This window comes from Chenopodium quinoa, unplaced genomic scaffold (assembly GCF_001683475.1).
Source record: "Chenopodium quinoa cultivar QQ74 unplaced genomic scaffold, ASM168347v1, whole genome shotgun sequence".
Taxonomy (NCBI): domain Eukaryota; kingdom Viridiplantae; phylum Streptophyta; class Magnoliopsida; order Caryophyllales; family Amaranthaceae; genus Chenopodium; species Chenopodium quinoa.
This window is the reverse complement of record NW_018744845.1, coordinates 551,040-573,479: the sequence shown is the minus strand read 5'-3', so window position 1 is coordinate 573,479 and position 22,440 is coordinate 551,040. Positions and strand designations below refer to the sequence as shown.

The 22,440-nt window shown below is 34.0% G+C and overlaps 2 protein-coding genes across 8 annotated transcripts in view; one reads left to right on the top strand and one right to left on the bottom strand.

The window, feature by feature from the left end:
* Window positions 1-2,205: 2,205 nt before the first annotated feature.
* On the bottom strand, window positions 2,206-4,743 carry LOC110704543. 2 transcript variants are annotated; one of them, XR_002507970.1, is made up of 3 exons: window positions 4,480-4,743; window positions 3,399-3,564; window positions 2,206-3,227 (listed from the first exon to the last, which is right to left on the bottom strand). XR_002507970.1 is itself a non-coding variant. In XM_021882344.1 (2 exons), the coding sequence occupies exons 1-2, from the start codon at window positions 3,568-3,570 to the stop codon at window positions 3,037-3,039; spliced, it is 363 nt and encodes a 120-aa protein (XP_021738036.1). In that variant the 5' UTR covers window positions 3,571-3,882; the 3' UTR covers window positions 2,206-3,036. The 2 variants fall into 2 exon arrangements, 1 of the variants encoding a protein (XP_021738036.1); XM_021882344.1 differs by lacking the exon at window positions 4,480-4,743 and having other exon boundaries at window positions 3,399-3,882.
* A 5,994-nt stretch (window positions 4,744-10,737) lies between these two features.
* Window positions 10,738-22,440, top strand: part of LOC110704559 (exportin-4-like) — a 33,947-nt gene continuing 22,244 nt past the window's right edge. The window contains exons 1-8 of one of the 6 annotated variants that reach the window (XM_021882370.1): window positions 10,738-11,775; window positions 11,861-11,959; window positions 12,462-12,549; window positions 14,207-14,315; window positions 15,619-15,717; window positions 18,634-18,676; window positions 20,388-20,436; window positions 20,577-20,672. In XM_021882370.1, coding sequence (XP_021738062.1) covers window positions 11,879-11,959; window positions 12,462-12,549; window positions 14,207-14,315; window positions 15,619-15,717; window positions 18,634-18,676; window positions 20,388-20,436; window positions 20,577-20,584 — 477 coding nt within the window. In that variant the 5' untranslated portion in view covers window positions 10,738-11,775; window positions 11,861-11,878 and the 3' untranslated portion in view covers window positions 20,585-20,672. Of the gene's footprint in view, window positions 11,776-11,860; window positions 11,960-12,461; window positions 12,550-14,206; window positions 14,316-15,618; window positions 15,718-18,633; window positions 18,677-20,387; window positions 20,460-20,576; window positions 20,673-22,440 lie in introns of those variants that run through there. The other 5 variants (XM_021882369.1, XR_002507973.1, XM_021882365.1 and 2 more) reach the window with 5 other exon arrangements.

Genomic DNA, 22,440 nt, shown 5'->3' with positions numbered 1-22,440 from the left:
ACCCTAATTTCGTAGCTAATAAAATCTGAAATTAATCATGTGCTTAGTATATCATAAACTCAACAAATTCGCAACATAACTCAATAAATTTGCAATATTCATCATGTATATGCATAATCAAATCAATAACATATAAAGATTAAATCTTTAAGAAATTAAACAAGAAAAGAGGAAGATAGAAGAGAAGGGAAGTGAGGGGAAACCGGTTGGTGCCCGACGGTGCTGCGGTGGTGGATTGCGGCTGAGGGCAGGCGGCGGCAGCAGGCTGGGCAGTGGTGGAGCAGCAGCGCAGGTGAGTTTTTTTTTTTTTTTTTTTGTGTTTCGTGAATGAGGCAGGGAAGCAAGGGAAAGGGAGTAATAAGGGGGAGCAGTATGAGGGTTTTTTAGAGAAGTTTACTTAATTAGAAAAATGAGGGTTTGGGCTCTTTTATCTTTTTGTAGAATTAGAATGGTAATCATAGCCCAAAGTGAGTAGAATGCTATTGAAATATAAGTTATTGTTTTTATTTTATGAATTCTTTCCAAAATATTTTTATATACATATAAAATTATTAAAAATAATCGTATACGTAAAAATATATAATTATTATTTACTAAGAAAAATATGGGGGATTACACAACTTGTTCTCTATTACATTTGGAAGCAAGAAAACATCTTGAACATCATAGGAACTTACAGAGAACTCCTTCATCATGTCAATCTTGAGCATACAACTTTTTTCATTGAAATGATGACAAAGCCATGGAAGCATTTTTGTTAAAACTTTTGTCAGTTTTAGTTCAAGCAAGCCTCCAAATCCAACACTTATAACATCTAATCTCTGTCTCTCACTGAAGTCCTTGATAATATCAAATACTGCATTGGGTCTACAGTGTGTTTTCTTGATGTCCAGATTACCATCATCATTTTCATTTCCTTCTTTAACCTCTATAACTTCTTATACCTCTTTATCTGAACTGTCAAGCTTCATTTTCTTCTTTAAATGAGCTTTTGTATTTTTTCTGTCTTCTTCTGATGATCCATCAGATTCTTCATTGTTATCTTCTTCTTGTTCGTAATTGCTATCTTTAACTTCAGCTTTTGTTCTTTTTTTGGTTCCTATATTTTGTTAACCTAGAAGATATTAATTAAAACATTTACTTTTAAAATTAAAATATTCAAGAACAAACAACCTAATTCACAACATATCAATCTAACTTTAGAACCTAATACAATAAACTTTTATAAACCTTCTGAAGGTTCTAGTTCCTTAAGCCTTCTATTTATTAGTATTTGCTTTTTTGAAATCCTTTGAAGTTTAGCACCTAATACAGTTAAGTTTAACAATGAGTTTAACAAGGAGTATATAAATACAAAATATGTTAAATAACTTTAAATACATATATATTTATTTTATAAGTATTTTTACTTACTTTATTAAACTTATCATTTACTTTTTATATTCAATCATGTAATTGTATGCATTATAATATTTATAGTGATAGCATAGACTTATAAAGGTAAATGGTTTACTTTATAATTGTTTCTATTTACTTTATGACAGGCTTAAGTCGTATCACCTAATCAAAAGTAATTCCTAAAACCACTAACTAAAACATATAGGGAAGTAAGGTCGAATCCACAGGAAACAATGTTCTTTTATTCCCAATAAATTATTATAATCTAAATTATCAAGTAACAAATAAGATTGGTATGAATTAATCTAAGAGAACTAATTAAAATAAGCAAATAAAATTAAGTGAATATCAATAAAATAAAGCCTAGGGCATAGGGTTACCGATAAATAATATTTCGGGATGAAAGACAACAATCAATTATCAATGCATAAATTAACCAGATTATTAAGGGCTTTTGCTACGTATTATAATCACACAATTTAGCTTAGCGGTATTAAATCGCATTTCTCGAATCTTGACTTAACCATTTATAAATTAACCTGCCTATTGAAACTAAGCCTTAACATCAATTCTCATCTGTCGAATCTCGAATCAATATTGCGTGACTCATATAATTAAACCAGCGCTAATCTAAGTAAATCAATCAATAGGAAATTAATCTAAGACACTAACAATCAACAATAATAAATCATCCCTTCATATTATTCCTGGATCCCCGCAACCCTAGAAATAAACTACTCACACATAATTAAATCTAAACTACATAAAACAATTAAACAAAGTATCATTAAAAGCAATGAATTAAATAAAAGCAAAACAAAAGTATTAATGAAACTAAAGCAATGAAAACTATAAAGTTCCGGAATCTAAGTGATGAAATCTAAAAGGATATTACTCATGAAAAACTAAACAAAACTATTAAAAGAACAAAAAGCTAAAATTATCTAATTAAACTAAAACCACCTAAGCTAAAACTAAAAGAAAGCAAGAGTAAGCTAACCTCCGTTAAACTAGTACTACTCTTAAATAGGAAGAGGCAAAGAGCCCACAAATCCCATAAACAATAAAAGTACTATAAAACTAAAAATAATCCAAAGCTAAATGCAAAATTATCCTAAATTAAAGCTAAATTAATACTGCTGCTAATATCTCATTAGTCATTACTGCTACCATCATCCATAACAATAATGTGGACCTTTGCATAAATTAAAGCTACCATAACAATCATCCTAAATCATCATCATTAGTAAATTAAACATTAAGCCCAAATTAAAATAGCCCAAATAACAATCATCATTACTGCTAATCATCATTAGTAAATTAAACATTAAGCCCAAATTAAAATAGCCCAAATAACAATTAAAATAACAATCATCCTAAATCATCATCATTAGTAAATTAAAGCTACCATCATTAGTCATTACTGCTACCATCATCCATAACAATCATCCTAAATTAAAGCTAAATTAAACATTAAGCCCAAATCAAAATAGCCCAAATAGCAAGGAGCCTGTGCTAATATCCGCCCGACCGGGCCAGGCCTCGTCCGGTCGTGCCCGGTTAGCTTGAGCTGCGAGCTGGGCTTCTATGATTCTTGGGTTTTGAAACTTGGATTTTCTTGACTTGAGTCCAACTTCTCTATAGTGCTTGGTCTGTTAATCCATAACAATAATGTGGACCTTTCTCTTCTCTAATCGAGCCCTTATTCACTAAGCTAAATTTCTTTAACTCGGTCTTGGGCTTTAAATATACGATCATAAAATACGTTTCGATTCTAATACTTTGTAGTGGCTCAATAAGCTCTGAAATCGTCATAAATCTGCAGATTCCTACAAAATAATACCAACTCTATAAAAACATTAGAAAACGTATATTAGTAATAAAAATGGCTCCGTAGAGCTCAAACAAACACAAATATGATCATGGAACGGGGAATAAAAATATATATAAAATAGACTCATCACTTTATAAATTGAATATTTTACTTCAAGATAATATACCTTTAATTGGAGATTTCTTTGAATTTGTAGGTTTCTTTGGAGATATTTTCTGTGTTGTAGGAGCTTTTTTCCCTGCAGGATCTTCCTTTTGAGGTTTCTTTGCTGCATCAGGTTGTGTTGGAGGTTTTTTTGCAACATTTTTCTTTGGACTTTTCGTCATTTTAATCTGCATGCAATACAAAACAAAAATGAATCATACTTTCTCGATTTATACTTGATGGTTTTATACTGCCTGATATAGATACTTTCAAATTAACTCTTGTTATTATAATAACAGCAACAAATGATTTATACACATGCAACATTTCGAAACAAAAAACCAATCCTCATTTCAACCACATCAATTTCTTGATTTATACACAAGCCATAATAGCTATAGATCATACAATAATTTATTAACTTTTAATCAATTTAAAGTTACTTTTAGCCAATTTCTATCTACTTGTAAAAATAAACCACTCAAAATTAAAGGAAACTACTGAAACTCAAAGGAAACTACTCCAAATTAATAATTTTATTTTATTCACTTTTAATTATTTTATATCAACTTTTATTTGATTTCTTTTAACTATTATCAACAATTACTCAAAAATTAACTAAAATGAGTCAAAATTAGTAGCAGTAGAACAAAAATTACTCAAATTCGTAAAAATAAATAGATCTAAATTTTTATCAATATTCTTTACAAAAATTTGATATAAATTTATACCAAAATTTGAAAAAAAAAAACAAACTATTCTAAATTTATGGCAAAATTTGTAAAAAAAATTAATAAAAACAAAAAAAACCTTTGATTCAACTTCGAATTAACTTCTAATCAATTGTAAACTAAATTACAACAAATATAACCAAAAATTAAAAGTAAATCAAACGAAATTGGAACAAAAACAAACAAAATTCCGAAAATACCTGAATATCAAGCAAATTGAACTTCAAAACACAAAAATTAAACTTCGAACTACTCCAATTCAACTTCTACTACTTCAAATTCAACAAATTCAAGCAAAAAACACAAAAATAAGTAAGAAATTGCAACAAAATTAGACGAAAGAGTATGAACTTCAAAGTTTCGAAGTAATACCTAATTTTCGCCAATTTTTGCTAATTTTCGCGATTTTTGTTCCGAAACTGAAGAAATGTAGATGATAGAACTTGAATTATGCTTATATAGCGTAATTAAGCAGTTGAAAATGGCGGTTATGGCGGTTTTTCGAAGATTTTGAGCAGTTAAAAATGGCGGAGGAGAGAGAGAGAAAATGACACTTGAAATGTCTGAATGAATTTGGGTCGTTAGATAATCGTGCGCCTCATTCCTTAGATCTGACGGTCCACGTTAGTTTTTAGTTCCTATTATTCGACTATATATATACATATATATATATATATATACATATATATATATATACATATATATATATATACATATATATATATATATATATATATATATATATATTACTGGTAACTGAAACTAAAAGCACTATTCTATAGCTTAGGAAAAGTAAAAACTTGACGGTTAACGATACTACTATTTTATAGTTTAGAAATAGTAAAAACCTTCCTTTGGTTTTTTTGTTGATTTGACTTTCATTATCATTAATCAATATTAATTTCCCTTTGTTTTTTGTTTTTTTTTTTACAAAAAAAGTAAATTTGTTTATTTGCTTGACTTTTGTTTAAGCAAAATTTACATGATTGACATGTTAGTCTTATCATAACTTTTGATTATAACGTTACTTTAATTTATTTATTTATTATTTTTTTTATGCAAACGTTACTTTATTCTTATATGAAAAAATGATTTAAAAAAAAAGAAAAAGAAAAAAAGAAGGTGAAAAGCGATCTTGATTAGTAATATTATATATAAATATAATAAGTGGAGAAGAACATTAATTTAGAACTTATTAACCCTGAACTTATTAACTCTTATCTGAACTTATTTGAACTTATTAAACCTGAAATAAGTGAAAATAAGGTGAACAGAAAAGACTCTAAGATTATTTAATGAAAGAAAATGCAAAAAGTAAATGACGGAAAATAAAGAGAGAGAGGGAAGACACGATGTGGTAACGCGGAAAACCCAGATGAAGATGGGTAAAAACCGCAGGGTGGCTATGAGTCCACCAATCCACTATAATACGGACATAAAGCTAATTACATTTACATTGTATATTTGACGTAAATATACAAGAGCATAGTATAAAAGAATATATGTGCTAATTAGATGGGACAAAGTTCTTGGCGTAGCATGGTTTGTAGGAACATATACTTGTAGGTGTATTTGAGGGATAAAATATAGTAGTTCAATGAGAATTCTTTTAGCGAGAGGTTTAGGTGGATCATGTTAACCGTGGGATTAGAATTAATAATAAAAGGTAGAAACTAGAAAGAAGGTTTTTTTGCTTATGAAGAGTAGTATGGAATTACATAGTGAACATGTTATACGTGGGAATGGATTGGTCTTTGTGAGAGAAAAGTGTTTCTATTTATAAGGTATTTAGGTAGGTTGTTGGAGAGTAGTGGGGGGGTGTCCTTCGTGAAAGTAGGAGTGACGGTTAGTTCTTTGATTAGGTCTTCCGATGAACTTGGACTAATTTGAGGTGCACATAAATCATAACATCTTTCATGACTTATTCTTGGTGCATGGCAAATATTCCTTCCACGAATTCAGGAAACACTAGTAACCATCTTGACTTGGTCTTGTGTATCTTGGTCTTAGTCGTCAACGTCGATCAACGGTCGTACATAATGACCCATAACATTTGTGTAACTGTGTTGTCCATTTAATGGCCTTAGAAGACCAAGCTATTCACCTTCATCATCCTATCCGCCCTTAGCTTCATCTTCTTCAACGCCTTTCGTTCTCCCACTCACCTTCGTCCCCTAACTTCGACTTCACTACCGACCAACGACCTCAACATTTTCATTGACCATCAACATCGGTATTACCTTTTCAAACAAAAAACCTAAGATAAAAGGGATTAATGGCATGGTTAATCCTAAAAGGGTATGAGAGTTTTCCCTCCTCCATTGATTTCTCCAATAAAGCCGAATTTTCCTTTGCTCGTGAGATTTCTCCATTAATGGTGAAGCAAGTAAATTAATTAAAGTCTATAATGGCAGCAAAGATGGAGTATTATATAATTTTCTCCATTAATGGTGAAGCAAGCAAAAAAAAGCAAGGAAAAACACGTAGTACTTGCTCGTGTGAAATTTCTCCATTAACACAAAAATTTAAAAAAATCGGACGCACAGTAACATTAATGTAAATCAGCCCAACTTAAGCAACTGGGGCTCTCTTACACGTGTGAGCAACTCTTTTTTCAGTTTCTATTTACTCCATACAATTTACAACCTTCCTTTCTCTCTCTCTTCTTTCATGGTAATATTATAATAATTATATGGATAATTTTTTCTCTCTCTCCTTCTTTTTCTTTTCCTCTCTCCTCTACTCTTCTTTTTCTCTCTCCTTCTTCCTTTTTTTTTTTACAAGAAACAGGGCACACTTTATTATCCTTCTTCCTCTTTTTTCTTCATTGATTTATATTGATCTTGCTGTTTTAATCTTTATCTTTTCATTTTAATCAACTTCGAGGTATGTTCATGTATTTTTCTATTATCATTTCCTATTTTAAGTTTTTTTAAAAAGTTTTGATTAAAATAGTGAAAGTTAAGCATTGAAAGAAGAAGACAATTGCATTTTTAATTTCTACTAATTCGAACGACGAAATTGAACTTATATTTTCTGAATTTATTTGTGATCTGTTTATTTTTTATTTTTTTTGTTCATATTTTTTTATTAGTTTTGTTGATTTTTCAGTGTTTTAAAAGGTCAATTTTTGTGAAATTACAAGTATTATTTGTGAGTTATTGGGTAACTTGTGTGATTTTATGGGTAACTTTTGGGAGTAAAAAGTTAACTTAAGTGATTTTATGGGTAACTTTTGTGAGTCAAAAGGTCACTTATGTGATTTTATGGGTGACTTTTGTGAGTTTAAAGGTAAGTTATGTGATTTTATGGGTAACTTTTGTGAGTTTAAAGGTAACTTATGTGATTAAAAGGGTAACTTATGTGATTCCTTTTATTAATGACAGGAAATGTAGACGGTCTAAGATCATATTTATTTGCTCTATTATTTTTTGTTGCTGCTGAAGTATGTCCAGAGATTCGAACAATTAGCAATAAGTAAAGCATGATCTGTATTTGGTATCAAATTTGTACGAAATACCCCAATAATTTGGAGCAAAAATGCAAATTCAATGTGAAAAAAACTTCAGATTTCCAGAATTATAAATTATTGTTAGTTATAACAAATTTACAATCAATTTACCATTAATGAAGCAATTTGAGCAAATGACATCGAAATTTTTGGAAAACCCATGAATAGGTTTTCTTATTACATAAATTGAATAGAGTTTGTTGGTTTTGTAAATATTTGGTTTATGACGACATATTCAAGGTTGAATTAATGGCAATATTTGTGGTTAATTTCAAAAAAATTGGTTAAACAGAGTGAGAGAACTGAGTGAGGAGAGTAATGATAGCAAGTGCTCAAAAGACACGTGTGAATATTTGGATGTTTTACTGTACATCCGATGCATACAAAAGGTATACCTCCATTAATGGCTTTTGTCTTTCTCTCTCCTATGCAAGAAGACTCCAACAATGTGTGTCGTGACTTTTAATTAAAAACAAATTAACTAAAGGAAATATAATCGGGTCCCACTCATGCGAGAAACTTGTATTTTCCCTTGATTTTTTTTTAAAAAATTTTATAAACATATGTGGTCGCATCATGTGACTGACCACATACAAAACACAAAACTTAGGGCTTGTTTGGCATTGTTTTTTGTTTTTAGTTTTCTATTTTTTATAAAACCAAAAACAGGAAACAAGAAAAAGGTGTTTCCACTTTTTTTTGTCAGTTTTCTAATTTATCAGGATTTTAATAAGTTTGACTAATTTTTTTATTCATTATATGACATGTATCATATTATTTTGAAAATCAAAAAACCAAAAAACAGAAAACCACTGTCAAACGAACCCTTATTTATTTATTTTTTTCATTTAACTTTGTATATGTACTACATATTAAAACCATAAAATTTTAAGGGAAATTTTGTTAATTACTACCTCAAAAACAGAGACTTTGTGAATTACTACCCCTAATTCACCTAAATAGGACCGATTACTACCCAATTGCACTTTTCGGTGAATTAACTCACCTTATGACGTCATTAACCCGATTTAACCTTAGTTCTCCCTTTCCACGCCCGCTGCCTGGACACTTGCGCCCGCGGCTAAGCTACCTGCAAACAAAGCCACGAAAACCCGCGCCCGCGGATGACTTGGGAGAGCCTTCTCCAAGGGCGCGACCAGCCTTCTACAAGTTCAAAAGATGAGCTCCAATTCACCCTGTCCGCGCCTGCGGCCTAAACACCCGCGCCCGCGGATGACTGGGGAGAGCCCTCTCCAAGGGCGCGACCAGCCTTCAACAGGTTCAAAAGATGAGCACCAATTCACCCTGTCCGCGCCCGCGGCCTAGACACCCCCGCCCGCGACTCCCTAAATAACAATTATCAATACACTACTAAGAAGGGCTAAAATGTGTCATAAATGACACTTATAAATACACAATAACAAAAGCCTGACTATAATTGCCAAGACCAACATAAATAGTCAAAACATAACATAACTTGGCAAAATAGGCATGCACGCCATAATTGTACTACAAAATAGGACTTAAATTGGCTAAATGTTGAAGCCTTACACCAAACACACTAAATAACAGTTGTACTTTGAACCTAAACAAACAACTATCCTATCATTTCATCAGTTGGACTACTAGGCTGCTGTGACTGCCCTACTGCTATGACAGTTGATGCTTGGGATGAGCTCTCTCCAACCTTAGCTTGTGTTGCCTGCTGGTTGTTACCCTACAATCCACCACCAAATTAAGAAAGAAAATTTTGTAAGGGGGGCCAAAAACACCAAAAGAGATATACAAGTACCTTGTCTTTAGACCTCTTTCCCTTCCTTGCAGCCCTCATTGCTCTGCTATGCACCACCCATGGGTCATCAGAGAATGGTTTCCTACCCTTATTCTTGGGTTCAGATGAGGTGTCAAGGGTTGGGTTCTTTCATCTCTTGATGTTATGTCCATATTGCTTGCAATTAGAACACTTGTATGGCTTCCCACCCATTCTTGCAGCCTTCTCTGCAAGGTCAGCAACCCTCTCAGCATCCTCTCCAACTTCCTTCTTCCTTTTCTTCTTTGATGGCCTGCGTGGCATGACCTTAAATGAGGGTGGAAAGGGCTCAGGGAAAGAGGTCTTTTCCCATTGCTTAGGCCCTAGCATAGGCATCAATATAGGGGAATAGGCAGCTAGGTACTTGTCCCTTGAATAAGTTGCATCCACATAATCCTCTAAATCCCCTCTCATGTACAAAATACAAGCATATGCATGGTGGCATGGTATCCTTGTCAACTGCCAAGGATACCTCTCAGTACAGGTAGTTTAGATCTTGTGAACCGGTGGGATTGAGAAGAGGTAGGCTTTACAAGGGTTTGGGTGAGGGTTTGAAGAAGTGGTACCCCTTTCTATTTTAGCTGTTAGTAGTGGAGGGTGTTTTGGGGAAGGGTTTTTCTGAGGTGGGGGTATCTTTTGAGCTGTTTTTTCAATGCAAACATCATCTTTTTGTGCACCAACTACCATTATTGAATTACTTTGTATATGGCCTGCATTGAACATTTGCCATTCATCACACTCAAACACAACATACAAAGTAATTACATCTGATTGCCCAACACCTTTCAACAAATTATCAATGTCCCACTGGTCAAGCAACACCTTTCTCCTAGTGTTCAAACTCTTGCCAAATTTTCTGTACCAAATTTTGTACTCCCTAGTTTTGACTTTGAACCTATCTACTACAAGCCTATTTAAAGACCCAATGCTCATGGTCCTTGTAGACACCTGAGCCTCTAACAACATTTCACCCCCACTCCAAAACACCACACTCCTACTGGTCTTAAAATTCCCCCCATAAAACATTTGAATACCAATATAGGGTGGAATTTTTTTTCTGAACAACCCTGTACAATTTTAAAAGCATTCAACAAGCTACAAGAAGGAATCCATTTCAACTTTTCTATTCTATTGCATCAAACAAGTAATTTCACAGTACCACCATAAACAACAACTACCTCAATTATACAATTGAAAATCAATTCAAACCTAGGTTTAAGCACGTATTCCAATTACTCGTCTATTTCAATTATGCAAAACGATTTGAATAGTGTTAAGCGCATAAAGACAATAACTTTACTTACTTGGAACCAACTATTACAGGGGCCTTTCTCGTTTCTCCTCCAATGACAATTCCTTTATTCTTCCCCATTTTTGGCTCAATACACGACTAATGTTGTTTACAAGCAAGTAACTTTGTTAATTAGGGCAAATTTTAAGCATGCAATTGCATTACTGCGAACACAAACATGAATTCTGGGTTTTAGATGGGTTTTGTTAGGGAAGAACAGAAGAAGAAGAGTACAGGAGAGAGAGAGATGAGGGAATTTACCTTTTCTTTCTTCTTTTTTTTTTTTTAATTATTTTTTTGGGTTAGTTAGTTTAATTATATTAGAGTTATTCGTGGCTTTGTTTGCAGGGAGCTGCGAGCGTGGGTGTCCAGGCCGCGGGCGCGGACATGGTGAATTGGAGCTTATCTTTTGAACCTGTAGAAGGCTGGTCGCGCCCTTGGAGGGCTCTTCCCAGTCATCCGCGTGCGCGGGTGTTCAGGCCGCAGGCGCGGACAGAGTGAATTGGAGCTCATCTTTTGAACTTGTAGAAGGCTGGTCGCGCCCTTGGAGAGGGCTCTCCCAAGTCATCCGGGCGCGGCACACAAGGCCGCGGGCGCGGGTTTTCGTGGCTTTGTTTGCAGGTAGCCGCGGGCGCGGGTGTCCAGGCCACGGGCGCAGAAAGGGTGAACTGTGGTTTAATCGGAGTAATGACGTCATAAGGTGAGTTAAATCACCGAAAAGTGCAATTGGGTAATAATCGGTCCTATTTAGGTGAATTAGGGGTACTAATTAAATTTTTTTTGTTTTAGGGGTAATAATTCACAAAGCCTGTTGTTGAAGTATTAATTAACAAAATTTCCAATTTTAAATCACTTTCTAAATACGACCACCACCACAAACCCCAAAACACTGAAAAAGCCATCCGTCGAAGACGCAACCAACACTCGCCGGAAATCGTCGTCTTAACACTTCGAGCTTCAAACACGGCCTACTGTTTCAATTATAGTACCACCGCACGGCCGTTAGAAGCGGCTCACTCTTCTTCTTTAATTTCTTCAATTTCTTTGCAATCATTGGTTAGTTCATCTACCATTTTTATTTTATTCCTACATCGTACAATTTATCGAATTTGAATCTTCAATAATTTTTTTTTTTGTTAAGGTATTCAAATTTTGAAGTATGCAAGGAGATAATGGCAATGATTTGGGTCGCCTTCAATCTATCATGCGTACTATTGAACTTGCTTGCAGTTCAATTCAGGTTTTTCTTTTACTGCTATTTTTGTGAATTTAGTTTAGTTTGAAATTTGGAGCTCTGTTTAATATGTAATATCGGTTTTCGACTGAATTTTGTCACCCCCATTTTGTTTGTAGAGTACTAATTGTTATTGGCATTATTGTAATTGGATTTTTGTGTTATGATCTGTAACATTGTTTTCGCCTGATTTTTGTTATCCCCATTTTTTTTGTGTATTTGTTTGGAGTATGAATTGTTAGTATAGTTTGTAATTTTGTTTTCGCCTAAATTTTTCCGACTATGCACTGAGTGCCTAAGCTCATGCCATTTTTGGTTTGATTAGAATTTGGAATTGTACATTCAATTGAACATTTCCCCTCTTTGTTTTGATTCTCTAATGCACTGCTGTTTGATTGAACTGAAATGTACATGCCTCACATGATTAAATGTGTTTCTACTATCTCCTCGCACTGCTTCATTCTATAGAACATGATTATAGTTGCCACTTTCCTCGCATCTCTTTCAGATGCATGTAAATCCTGCTGCCGCCGAGGCTACTATTTTGTCACTCAGTCAATCTCCTCAGCCATATCAAGCTTGCAAATTTATTCTTGGTGAGCATAAGTTTTGTTGATTTATTTATATTTGGTTTTTGGCCCCCGTCCAGTTTAGCTCTTTGGTAGAAAGAAATAATATATATTTCTTGATGGAGGAGCATGCTTGTGAATTGTGATGCTTGTTGGTGATGGAATTGAATGTCAGTGTCTTGACAACTGTATTGCATCTTATTGAAGTACCTTTTCCAGCCATTTTGTTGACAGGGCAAGTTAATAGTTTCACACGATATCAAAGAGGCTATTCCTCAAAATGTGGGCTTCTAATTTGGATGGTTGGAGGAGGCTAGGTTGAGTAAGATTTATGATTATGAGAATGAATTTATAAAGGAGGGTTTTTGGGATCTCGGGAATGAAGGGTCTAACTTTTGAGGGAGATTGCATGGGTTGATCATTAATGTTTTGAGGAAGAAAGAATTAATGCCATGGATCTTAAGAATGAAGTGAAAGAGGTGCTTTTGAGAGAAAAACATAGTATGAGCTTTGAAGATGAAGTTGTGAAATGTTGAATGTTTAATGGGCGAGAGAGGGGTATACTTATTTCATTATTTGTAGTAAATGGGAGGAGAAGTAAGAACTATGATTGTCACTGACTCACCTATTATAAAATAATGATGCCGTTTATATGAGTTCTTAAGGAGTTAGGGAGTTTTTTTTTGGGGAGGTTGTCACTGACTCACCTATTATAAAATAATGATGCCGTTAATAGAGAAATCTTGTCATTGTACAAGATTTTGATATTGGCCTAGATAGGAAGATTTAGTGGGAGGATGGTCGGAGAAATAGTTGGGATGTCTTGGCCTAGGATGGTTGGGATGTGATGCTTTAATGGCCATTTTAGTTGAGTTACCTTAGGTTATTGCTATTGGGAAAATCATAACTACAATTTTATCACTCTTTTCTTGAAAAGGATTGGCTAAGTAAGTTTAGGTCATTTTGCTCACCACTGTTTATAAGATCCACATGAAGGTTTCAAAGTGCTAAATAACCCGTTAGGAGATGTTCTTTTCAGATTTAACACCATTTTGCAATGCCAATGTGCTTTTGAAGAGGGTGATATTTTATTACCATTGTGGTTAGTATGCCTGCTTGAGAGGATGCAACAGAGTGACTAGAGGGTACTACGGAGGGATTTAAAACTTTAGGGAGTAAGAGGAAACGTAATTGTCTTTCAGATGAATGTGTATGATATACTATTTATTTTAGGATTAGAAGGTGTTCATGAATTTGCGGAATTGAGTCGATTTCAAGATCAAAAGATCAAACATTGATCTCTTATTTTAAGTCTTCAACTTGTTGGAGAGCTTGCTGTTTAATTGGTATTTGAATACCCTTCCGATTACTTGGGTGTACCCTATAGAGGAAATATAAACTGGGAGAATTTTTGGGAACTTGTGATTGTGAAAGTCTTGTAGGATATTGTATGGATGGAAGAAGGTTGATTGGGCAGTTGGATTACATGCACCTAGTATAATTAATCAAACGTTTTCACCCTTTTTGTTAAGCTGGATACACCTATAATGAAACCAAAAACTAAGTATAATCTATAGCCTTGGCTGGGCTTTGGCAATGGCTGTGTTTTTGCCAAAGTTTTTGTCAGTTTATCTTTTTATTTTTTGTCTAATACTAAACTTCCCTTTTTTTCCCTTCACACCAGAGAATTCTCAAGTGGCAAATGCAAGGTTTCAGGCTGCTGCTGCAATTCGAGATGCAGCTCTTAGGGAATGGGGGATTCTCACATCTGTGGATAAAGGAAGCTTGATTAAGTGAGTTTATTTGTTGAATTAGCAATTTGACTACTTTTGATTGTGCTAGAGTTCGAAAACATTTTTCCAGTCGTGTTTTTGTGCTTTTTGTAAACATTTTGATGTATGCTAGAAACTTTGAATTTTTTCTAAAGTACTTGTATTGTGACTCAGTGACTCCCATGGTTACTTGACACTTCAGTTTGGACCTGGAAGTCTGGAACATGCAAATTTTTTATAATTTATGCTACAGTACATTATGCAAATTTTTTAAAACGGTTTTTTCACCATATACCCCTGAGTTTTTTGTTTATTCACCATATAACCCTGAACTTTTTTAAATTCATCATATACCCCCAAGTTTTTACAAAAATACACCATATACCCTTGATGTCTAATGATTTGTTAACTTCGTCAGTCATTAGGGTTAATTATGACCCGAAACCACCTTAAATATATTCCCCTACCCCTGAAACCACCCACATTCCTTTTTCCCACCCCTAAAACCACCCCAAATTTCCTTTTCTCATCCTCAAAATCAATCATATGGATATGGTTATGGAGATTTGGAGTGGTTTCGGGGGTTGGAGAAAGAAGAGGAGTGGTTTCAGGGATGGGGTAGAGATCTAAGGTGGTTTCAATGCATAATTAACAAAATTCCACTCATCTTGTTTAGGGGTATATGGTGAATATTTGTAACAACTCAGGGCTATTTGGTGAATAAACAAAAAACTCAGGGGTATATGGTGAAAAATCATTTTTAATATTTTATGCTACAATATGCTATAGTAGACACCAGCAAAGTGAGACAATATGCTACAGTATAATCTTTCATTCACAATTTTCTCTGACCAAGGATGGTTTTTATATGTTTTAAATCTCTAAAATTTGGACTATGCTACTTTCAGTTAGGATGGGCCCATGACAATCAACTTTTGCCATAAATCCATAAGCATGAGACTTACAGAACATAAACAGCATCAGGTTCAGTTGTCTGAATTTATGGGTTGAAGCTAACTTACTTCATTTCTTGTACACATTGACATGTTACTACCAAGTCTGAACATTCTATCAAATTTGTTGATTATGTAAAGAATATGGCATTGCTTTGAATTTAATTTAGTTTATTTAATTTTTATAATTAATTATTTTAATCATCAAACAGCTTTATTATGAGGAAACATCTTGAATAGACCTTGTTGGTCATAAAACTGTTGATTGTATTTCCTCCTTGAAATAGCAAAATTTTGCTTAACCTTGATGTATCTTGTTCAGATGAACAATTTGGCCTTTGTTTTACTTACTTTTCTCTTCCTTCTTCCAGTTTCTGTTTGTGCTTTGTCATGCAGCATGCAAGTTCGTCTGAAGGTTATGTTCAAACAAAGGTTTCTTCTGTGGCTGCTCAGTTATTAAAAAGAGGCTGGTGAGTTTTAAGGTCTATGAATTTTCATGGTGTGCGAGCTGGATCGTCCAATTTGTCACACCAAAATTACACTAGTCACTTTCTGTCTTTATTTGATAGGTTAATTGTAAGGTTGGGAACAACAATTCAATAGCTACTAGATCTAGATTTGAGTAGCAAAACCTGTAATGAGGCAAATGTTTTGTTTAGTGGCTGTGCTTTTTATTGGGAGGTTAATTTGAGCCAGTGATGTGAATTTTGTTGGCGACTTGTTTCTATGGTTGTCTGACTTTTGTCCAGTTCTCTCTCTCTCTCTCTCTCTCTCTCGTTTGTTGGTTGTAAAAAGAGGGATTGGATGTGGAAAGTGCAAACTCACATGGACTAAGAGTGAGCACAAACATGGAAACTTACGTGGACAAGAGAGAGCACCCACATTGACTAAGAGTGAACTCTTTACTGTTTCCTTTTCTTTGAAATTTGCATGTGTTTTTGTGTGGAAAGGCAGTTTTTCATATTGTCCATTTTCAAGATATTGTCCTTTGACCTTTCCTATGCATTTGGTAGTTTTTCCATTTTTAACCTTATCACCTCAAAAATAAAAAAGGTTGTTTAGGCTATAAAAATCTTTTAAATTGGAAATTGTATAAAGTAGTTGAAGAGTATTGAGTTTGGTCTTTTATTTTTCTCCACTGAAATTATTAATATTTTTTTGTTGTTGTGAAATTTATACTTCTTCCGTTCTAGATAAATTGTTATATTTGGGGGGTGGGGTGGGCACTGAAATTAAGAAAGTGGGTAAAAGGTGATAGGGACCACAAAAGGCATGTCAATTATTAATAAGGGTGTATTTGGGTATTTGCATTGTGAAATGAGACGCTAAATTTCCTTTAGGAGAAGCGATGTGAATTAAATCTCAAGGGTTTAAATGTGTCCAGTAAATTACTCTGGGTAGTTATTTAAATGTAGAATAACTAGATAATTTACATTCGAACTCCTCCCCTCTTTTTGTCTCCATATTTTCAAGGATTATTTTATTTTTATTAATTTATATACTTTTTGTGGCACTTAAACACATAGACAAAGAGAAACTCACTGATTGAGGGACTGCATTTTGGCTAAGGTATATAAACCATTTTGTAGGTGGATTAAAGAAGACTAATAACCTGCTAAGTCAGAAGTTTCTTCTTTATAGTTATTCGTTTTTGGCGTATTTCACTTTTGAGCTGTCCAAACATGCCCAAAGTAAAAAGAAGAAAGAAAGAAAGAAATGCCTCAGTGTGAATTCATTAATTTCTACCTAGAGATTGACTGTAATAGGTAGGTCATTGTTTTTTTTTTTTTTTTTTCAATTTTTTTAAGACTGGTGATGTGACAGGAAAATATGCCATTGCAAGAAGGTGGATATCGTGGTCAAGGATATCTGCGGCTTATACTTAAAAAACCTATGACTGACATTGAATTTCGAGGAGGATAGTAATAAATTACAACTGCAGTTTTATAACCTGTTAATTCACACTGCAGTGGCTGAAACATGCTAACTGTGCAATGTAACACAACACAATGTATGATTGGATGGGCATGCTCTATTTACCTAATTTTCGCTTATTTTCACTTATTATCCTTATTAGACCTTATTAGTTGTAATTTGAACTTGGGTAACTCTTGTCAACCCTAACTAGAACTTATTTTTCTTGAACTTATCTTATCTGAACTTACTTTTCTTGAGGTAAGTAAAAATAAGGTGAACAGAACAGGCCCTACATTGCTACAGTTGCGGTTGGAACCTTGATTTTTATTTTTCTTTTTTATTAATTTTTGTATGGTTTTTTAGGCCGGATAAATCATTACAGGTGCCATATACAAAACATAGATATTTTTTTTAAAAAAATCTTATGACATAATATTGGTCTAAGATTTTTTTTTTCTTATGGTCTTTTAGGTCATTTTTGCCACTATTGATGTCATCTACATAACCTTGACCTTTTAAGTCTAAACTAACCTTATTTGAGTACAGACCATGGGGAGTGTACTTGTCTTCAATCCTCAGTGTGGGTCTTGTGACTCTTGTCACATCACCAGATAGCAATTATTCTACTACCTTTTTGTCTTTAATCTTATTTTAATACTATTCCAAGCTTACTTAGGCTTTTACACTTGCTTATATACTTATATTTGTAGATACTCTCAATTCTATTTTAAAAAAATTTATTTAGAGAATCATTCCTGCTATCAAGCTAGATGTTCTCGACTCTTGTTCCTATTCCATTGAGAATGCTACATTAACCTTGAAAAGTATGTTGCTCTTCCTCTTACCAACAAACTAGCAGGGGTTACCGGGGATACTGGCCGCAAGAATGCACTTAGTTTAGTGCCACTAGGCAAGGGACATATAGAGGAAACAGGGGAGAGCTCAGAATATTGAAATGGAAGCAGAGCATTTGATGGAAAATATAGTTCTATTATCACAATGGGACATATGGCCCCTTTGGCCCTTTATGCATTAAGCAACAGAAAGGAAATCTCAAGTTTCCTGACGTTAGAATTTTGTACAGCAGAAATTGGCGAAAAAGGGTCAGAAATGAAAATACCATGAAGATGATTTTGCCAGCATAAGAAGATAAACTGGACCTTCAAAACATTCAAGCCTGAGGAAAAATGCAGGTTGTGCAAAAGGAATCTGGCCTCTGGCGGCATAAATTGGGGATGTAGATTGTTTAGTTTAAGAAACCTTGTGAGAGATAGAGAGAGCAGAGGCATGCTACTAAGTTAAACAATACTTTTGCAGAAGCTTATGCTTCATTTTTTTTTTTTGGCCATAAGTGAGATATGAACTTTTTCTAAGGGACCAAATTGCTTAACTGAATTGATTTTGTGAGTTTGCTAAGTTGAATCATTATCTATTTAGATTAAACTTAAAGAAAAATGCTCTGTGTGCAGGTTAGAGTTTGTGGCTTCTGAGAAGGAGGCATTTCTATTTCAGGTACAAAAGATTGTTTCCACTGAACTAACACTTTTTTTTTTTGTACAGCTAAAAGCTTTTTTATATCTAAAATGGATCTGGATTTCTTCTTCCTTTTCTTTTCTGCATAGACGACTCCTCAATATTAGCATTTGTTATGAATGTTTACTTTATGAAAGAACCAAAATATTCTGTATTTTTCATTTCCAAGCTTTTATCTGTTTTAGCCCTGTGATCAGTACACATGTTTTACCTTTCTCTTTGTTTGTCATTCTCATTTACTTTGTATATGCAGGAGATATACGATGCCGATTAGTTTGATCACTGTAATGCATTTTTATTTGGGTTACATGATTAATGGTTTTACTTAAGACTTGTATTATTCTAAACTTGTTTTCCTTGCGTTAAACTTAGTATGATAAAAGGTATGCCTATCATCGGAGTGAGAGGGAAAGAGGGGGTTCAAACATATCTTGTATACCATTATTGTTTGGTGTTCAGTTAAGTTTTTTCCACTTAGCTAGAAGTTAGTTGGGATTTACTTAAAATTTCTTTGTTAGTTGTTAGATGACTTAGATCCCTTACTACATGTGTGAGCTGCTGACCAACTACTGCTCTCTATGAAGTCTCTCTGTCTCTTGGAAACATAGAAACATATGATAACTCTTAGATTGACATGTTGCTTCTTGAAGAACTATGGCGACGCTGTCTTCATTGTTTGGGAGTCATTGAGTGGTTTGCTTGTTAGTGATTTGTTTTATTTGCCCTCATTGAGCTCTTTTGAGATGTTGGAAGGTTTTTATTAGCGAATAATATTATGCTCCTGGAAGCACAATGCACATGGCTCATATGTCCTCCTGCTTTTTTAGTACCATGTAATTTAATAAAAAAAAAAAACATTGATACAAACTCCTTTTCTCATATCCTACTGATTTCATTGACTCTGAGATGGCAACTGATGGTAACATATGCTAGCTTTATTAAGTTTGTTTTGATTTTCGTACTCATTTTTTGCCCCTTTTTATTTTCTTATAATTTTCGTGTTATGAATCTGCTTAAGTTCTACTAACTCTGTTTTATAATGTTCTTAACATTTCCTATTTGTACATATATTAAAAAAATTAAAAAATAAAAGAAAGAGTCGGTAAAAATGTGGGTGGTGTTAGAAAAAGGTGTATAAAGTAAGAGAGGAAGTGTAAAAATGATGGTGGGTGTAAGATAAAATAAAATAAAATAAGAGAAGGTGAGTGCAAGGGTGTAAATAATGTGAGGTAAAAGGGGGAAGGTAGTAAAAGGAGTTTGCCAAAAATGGAATAAAAGTTAAGTGTTAAGAACTATTTGAAATGGACTATAAGGAATGTATTTAGAATATTATGAAACAGATGTAGTCTAATATATCTGTGTAAAGCGTTTGGCTAGCACTTGCAATTTTGCAGAGGAGTCCAATATTGATTTTTTAGCCCCTTCTTTGAATTGTCCATGTTTTTTTTAGCTAGGATAAAGCCCAACAATGGGGAGTGTCTTCTCATATTTGTCCTTATGACCTTTGACTTGATATACGGGCAATGTTTTTTTTTGGGGTTAGTGATCACCCTCCCTTGCTACCACCAGGGTCCATCCCCCCTTCCATTGTTCTCTATCCTATCCCCAATTCCCACCCTTTATATTCAGTTTTATGCCCTAGTCGATGGTCATAAACAAACTCATGTCATGTTTTACGTTGATTTTGCAGATAAAGCAGGCAATTACTGGCTGTCATGGTGTGGATGTTCAATTCACTGGTATAAATTTCCTTGAATCTCTGGTAATTCTTGCTATTCTATCTATTATATTCTGACACTTTTCTTAATTTCCCCTTGGCCTTCTTCTGAAGAAAGGAACTATTATGAGCATATAATATGAACTTACATTTTCTTTTCAGGTATCTGAATTTTCTCCTTCCACTTCAACTGCCATGGGCCTTCCTAGAGAGTTCCATGAGCAGTGCAGGATGTCACTGGAGCTGGACTACCTGAAGGTTATCATTTTATTATTTGAAATATTCTTGTCTTTCCTTACATTGTAGTGATTACACACATATGTGCACACTCTAAAAACATGTGCGCATGAGTATACAAACATATGCACTCTAATATATGCATGTAAGATAAACTGAAAAGAGCCAATATGTTAATCTGATGGCTGATATAAGAGTCTCACTAGTGGAATATTTTGTAAACAGCACTATTTGTTTTATAAGAGGTATGAGTGCTTGTTTTCCCTCATTTGGGGATGGTAAAAGTATGCAAAACCCTCTCTCCCACCTTTCACTTCTTCCTATGGGAAGTTACCCTAAAGCTATTAAGTCATCATGACCAGACTTGAGCCTTGGAGGTTGCCGAGCCTTGGGAGTTGAGCAAATTTTTAACCACTTGTCCGGTGTTAGTTTTTCCATAATTCTTCTATATTTTCAGAATTTTCAACATTTTTCTGCATCAATTTTCTCTTTTTTCATCGGAGTTTATAACCCACCAAATCTCCTCTTATTTTAAAGTCTAGCTATGGTCTTCTGTAAATTGACTTAATTCTGGTGGCTAAGTTATTGGAAAGTTTTCATGAAAAGGATTTAGTCTACATTTACAAAGATGAAGAGCAGAGAGCCTAAGTTCTGGTCCAATTGGGGAGCATTTCAAAAAAATAGAGAAGCAGGCATAGGAGAAGCCCATAATTCAATATAGCATATCCTTAATAACATTAAACTTGGCAATATCTTACAAACTCTGATCAAGCATGAAACCTACATCATAATTGCAGAGTTAATTACAGGAATTTCAATAAACAAAATTATATAAAAAATTAGGAGTTTTATGAAGATAAGACACCAATAGAATATTATAATAGTAATTGCTCAGCATGGCCCTATGCTTGCCTCTGTCGTTTGGTAGAGTCACCGTTGTTAATGGAGGGTATGGCTGGACAGGCGCTATGGATTATCTAGCTTAACTGTAGATTGATGGATTGCTTGCCAACTAAGATAATGGAGAGGAAGGAGAGGAGAGATATAATAAAAAGAGGAAATGGAGCTTTTAGGGGTTTGAGTTGCAAAGGACATCAAGATGTGCAAATGTGAAGCAACTTATTTTGCAGGAAATTTGACAAGTAATCACTAGAAAATTAGAAATCATTTACTCCCTCCTTTTCAATTATATATTTGTATTTCACTTTCCACAAGAACCAAGAAAAAGATTGCTAAGTGAGAGAGAAGTGGGAAAAGTACAATGAAAATGTTGAGTGGTAGGGAAGTGGGATAAAGTTAGAAACAAAAAGTAAAGTGCAATTATTTATTTGAAACTATTATCAGTTATTGTGAAATGGAGGGAGTATGTCATTGTAGGAGGAAGAAGTGTGTTGATGGTTTGAATTTTATTTGATAGGAGGAAGAAGAAGTCTGAATGTATTGTAGACTTAAATTGAAGAAAATATGTGCATTTAAATTATTTGAGTGGAAATGCCAAGGACTGCACAAATACTTCGTATAATCCAAGCTACTGAATATTTCAGATCTGATGGCTTGAGGTCCTTATCAACTTAAACCCTTCACGCATGTTGGGTCACCTATACATACATTCATACTTGCTGTAATATTACATAGATTCTACATTTCCTTTCAACTCCCAGAGTCTGATTTTCAGTATACCAACATGTTTGTGGACTCTTTCATCTTGGACCAAGAATATGCATTATATAAAGAATCAATTAACTCATATGGCTTGATACATATATCTAACATTACCAGCCAAGCCTAA

Bases quoted from the DNA above. Each gene is read 5' to 3' on its own strand.
- LOC110704543 (XM_021882344.1), bottom strand. From the start codon at position 3,570: ATGCAGATTAAAATGACGAAAAGTCCAAAGAAAAATGTTGCAAAAAAA. The intron at 3,228-3,398 runs GTATATTATCTT...ATTATTTTGTAG, and splicing joins AAAGAAATCTCCAATTAAAG to GAATCTGCAGATTTATGACG.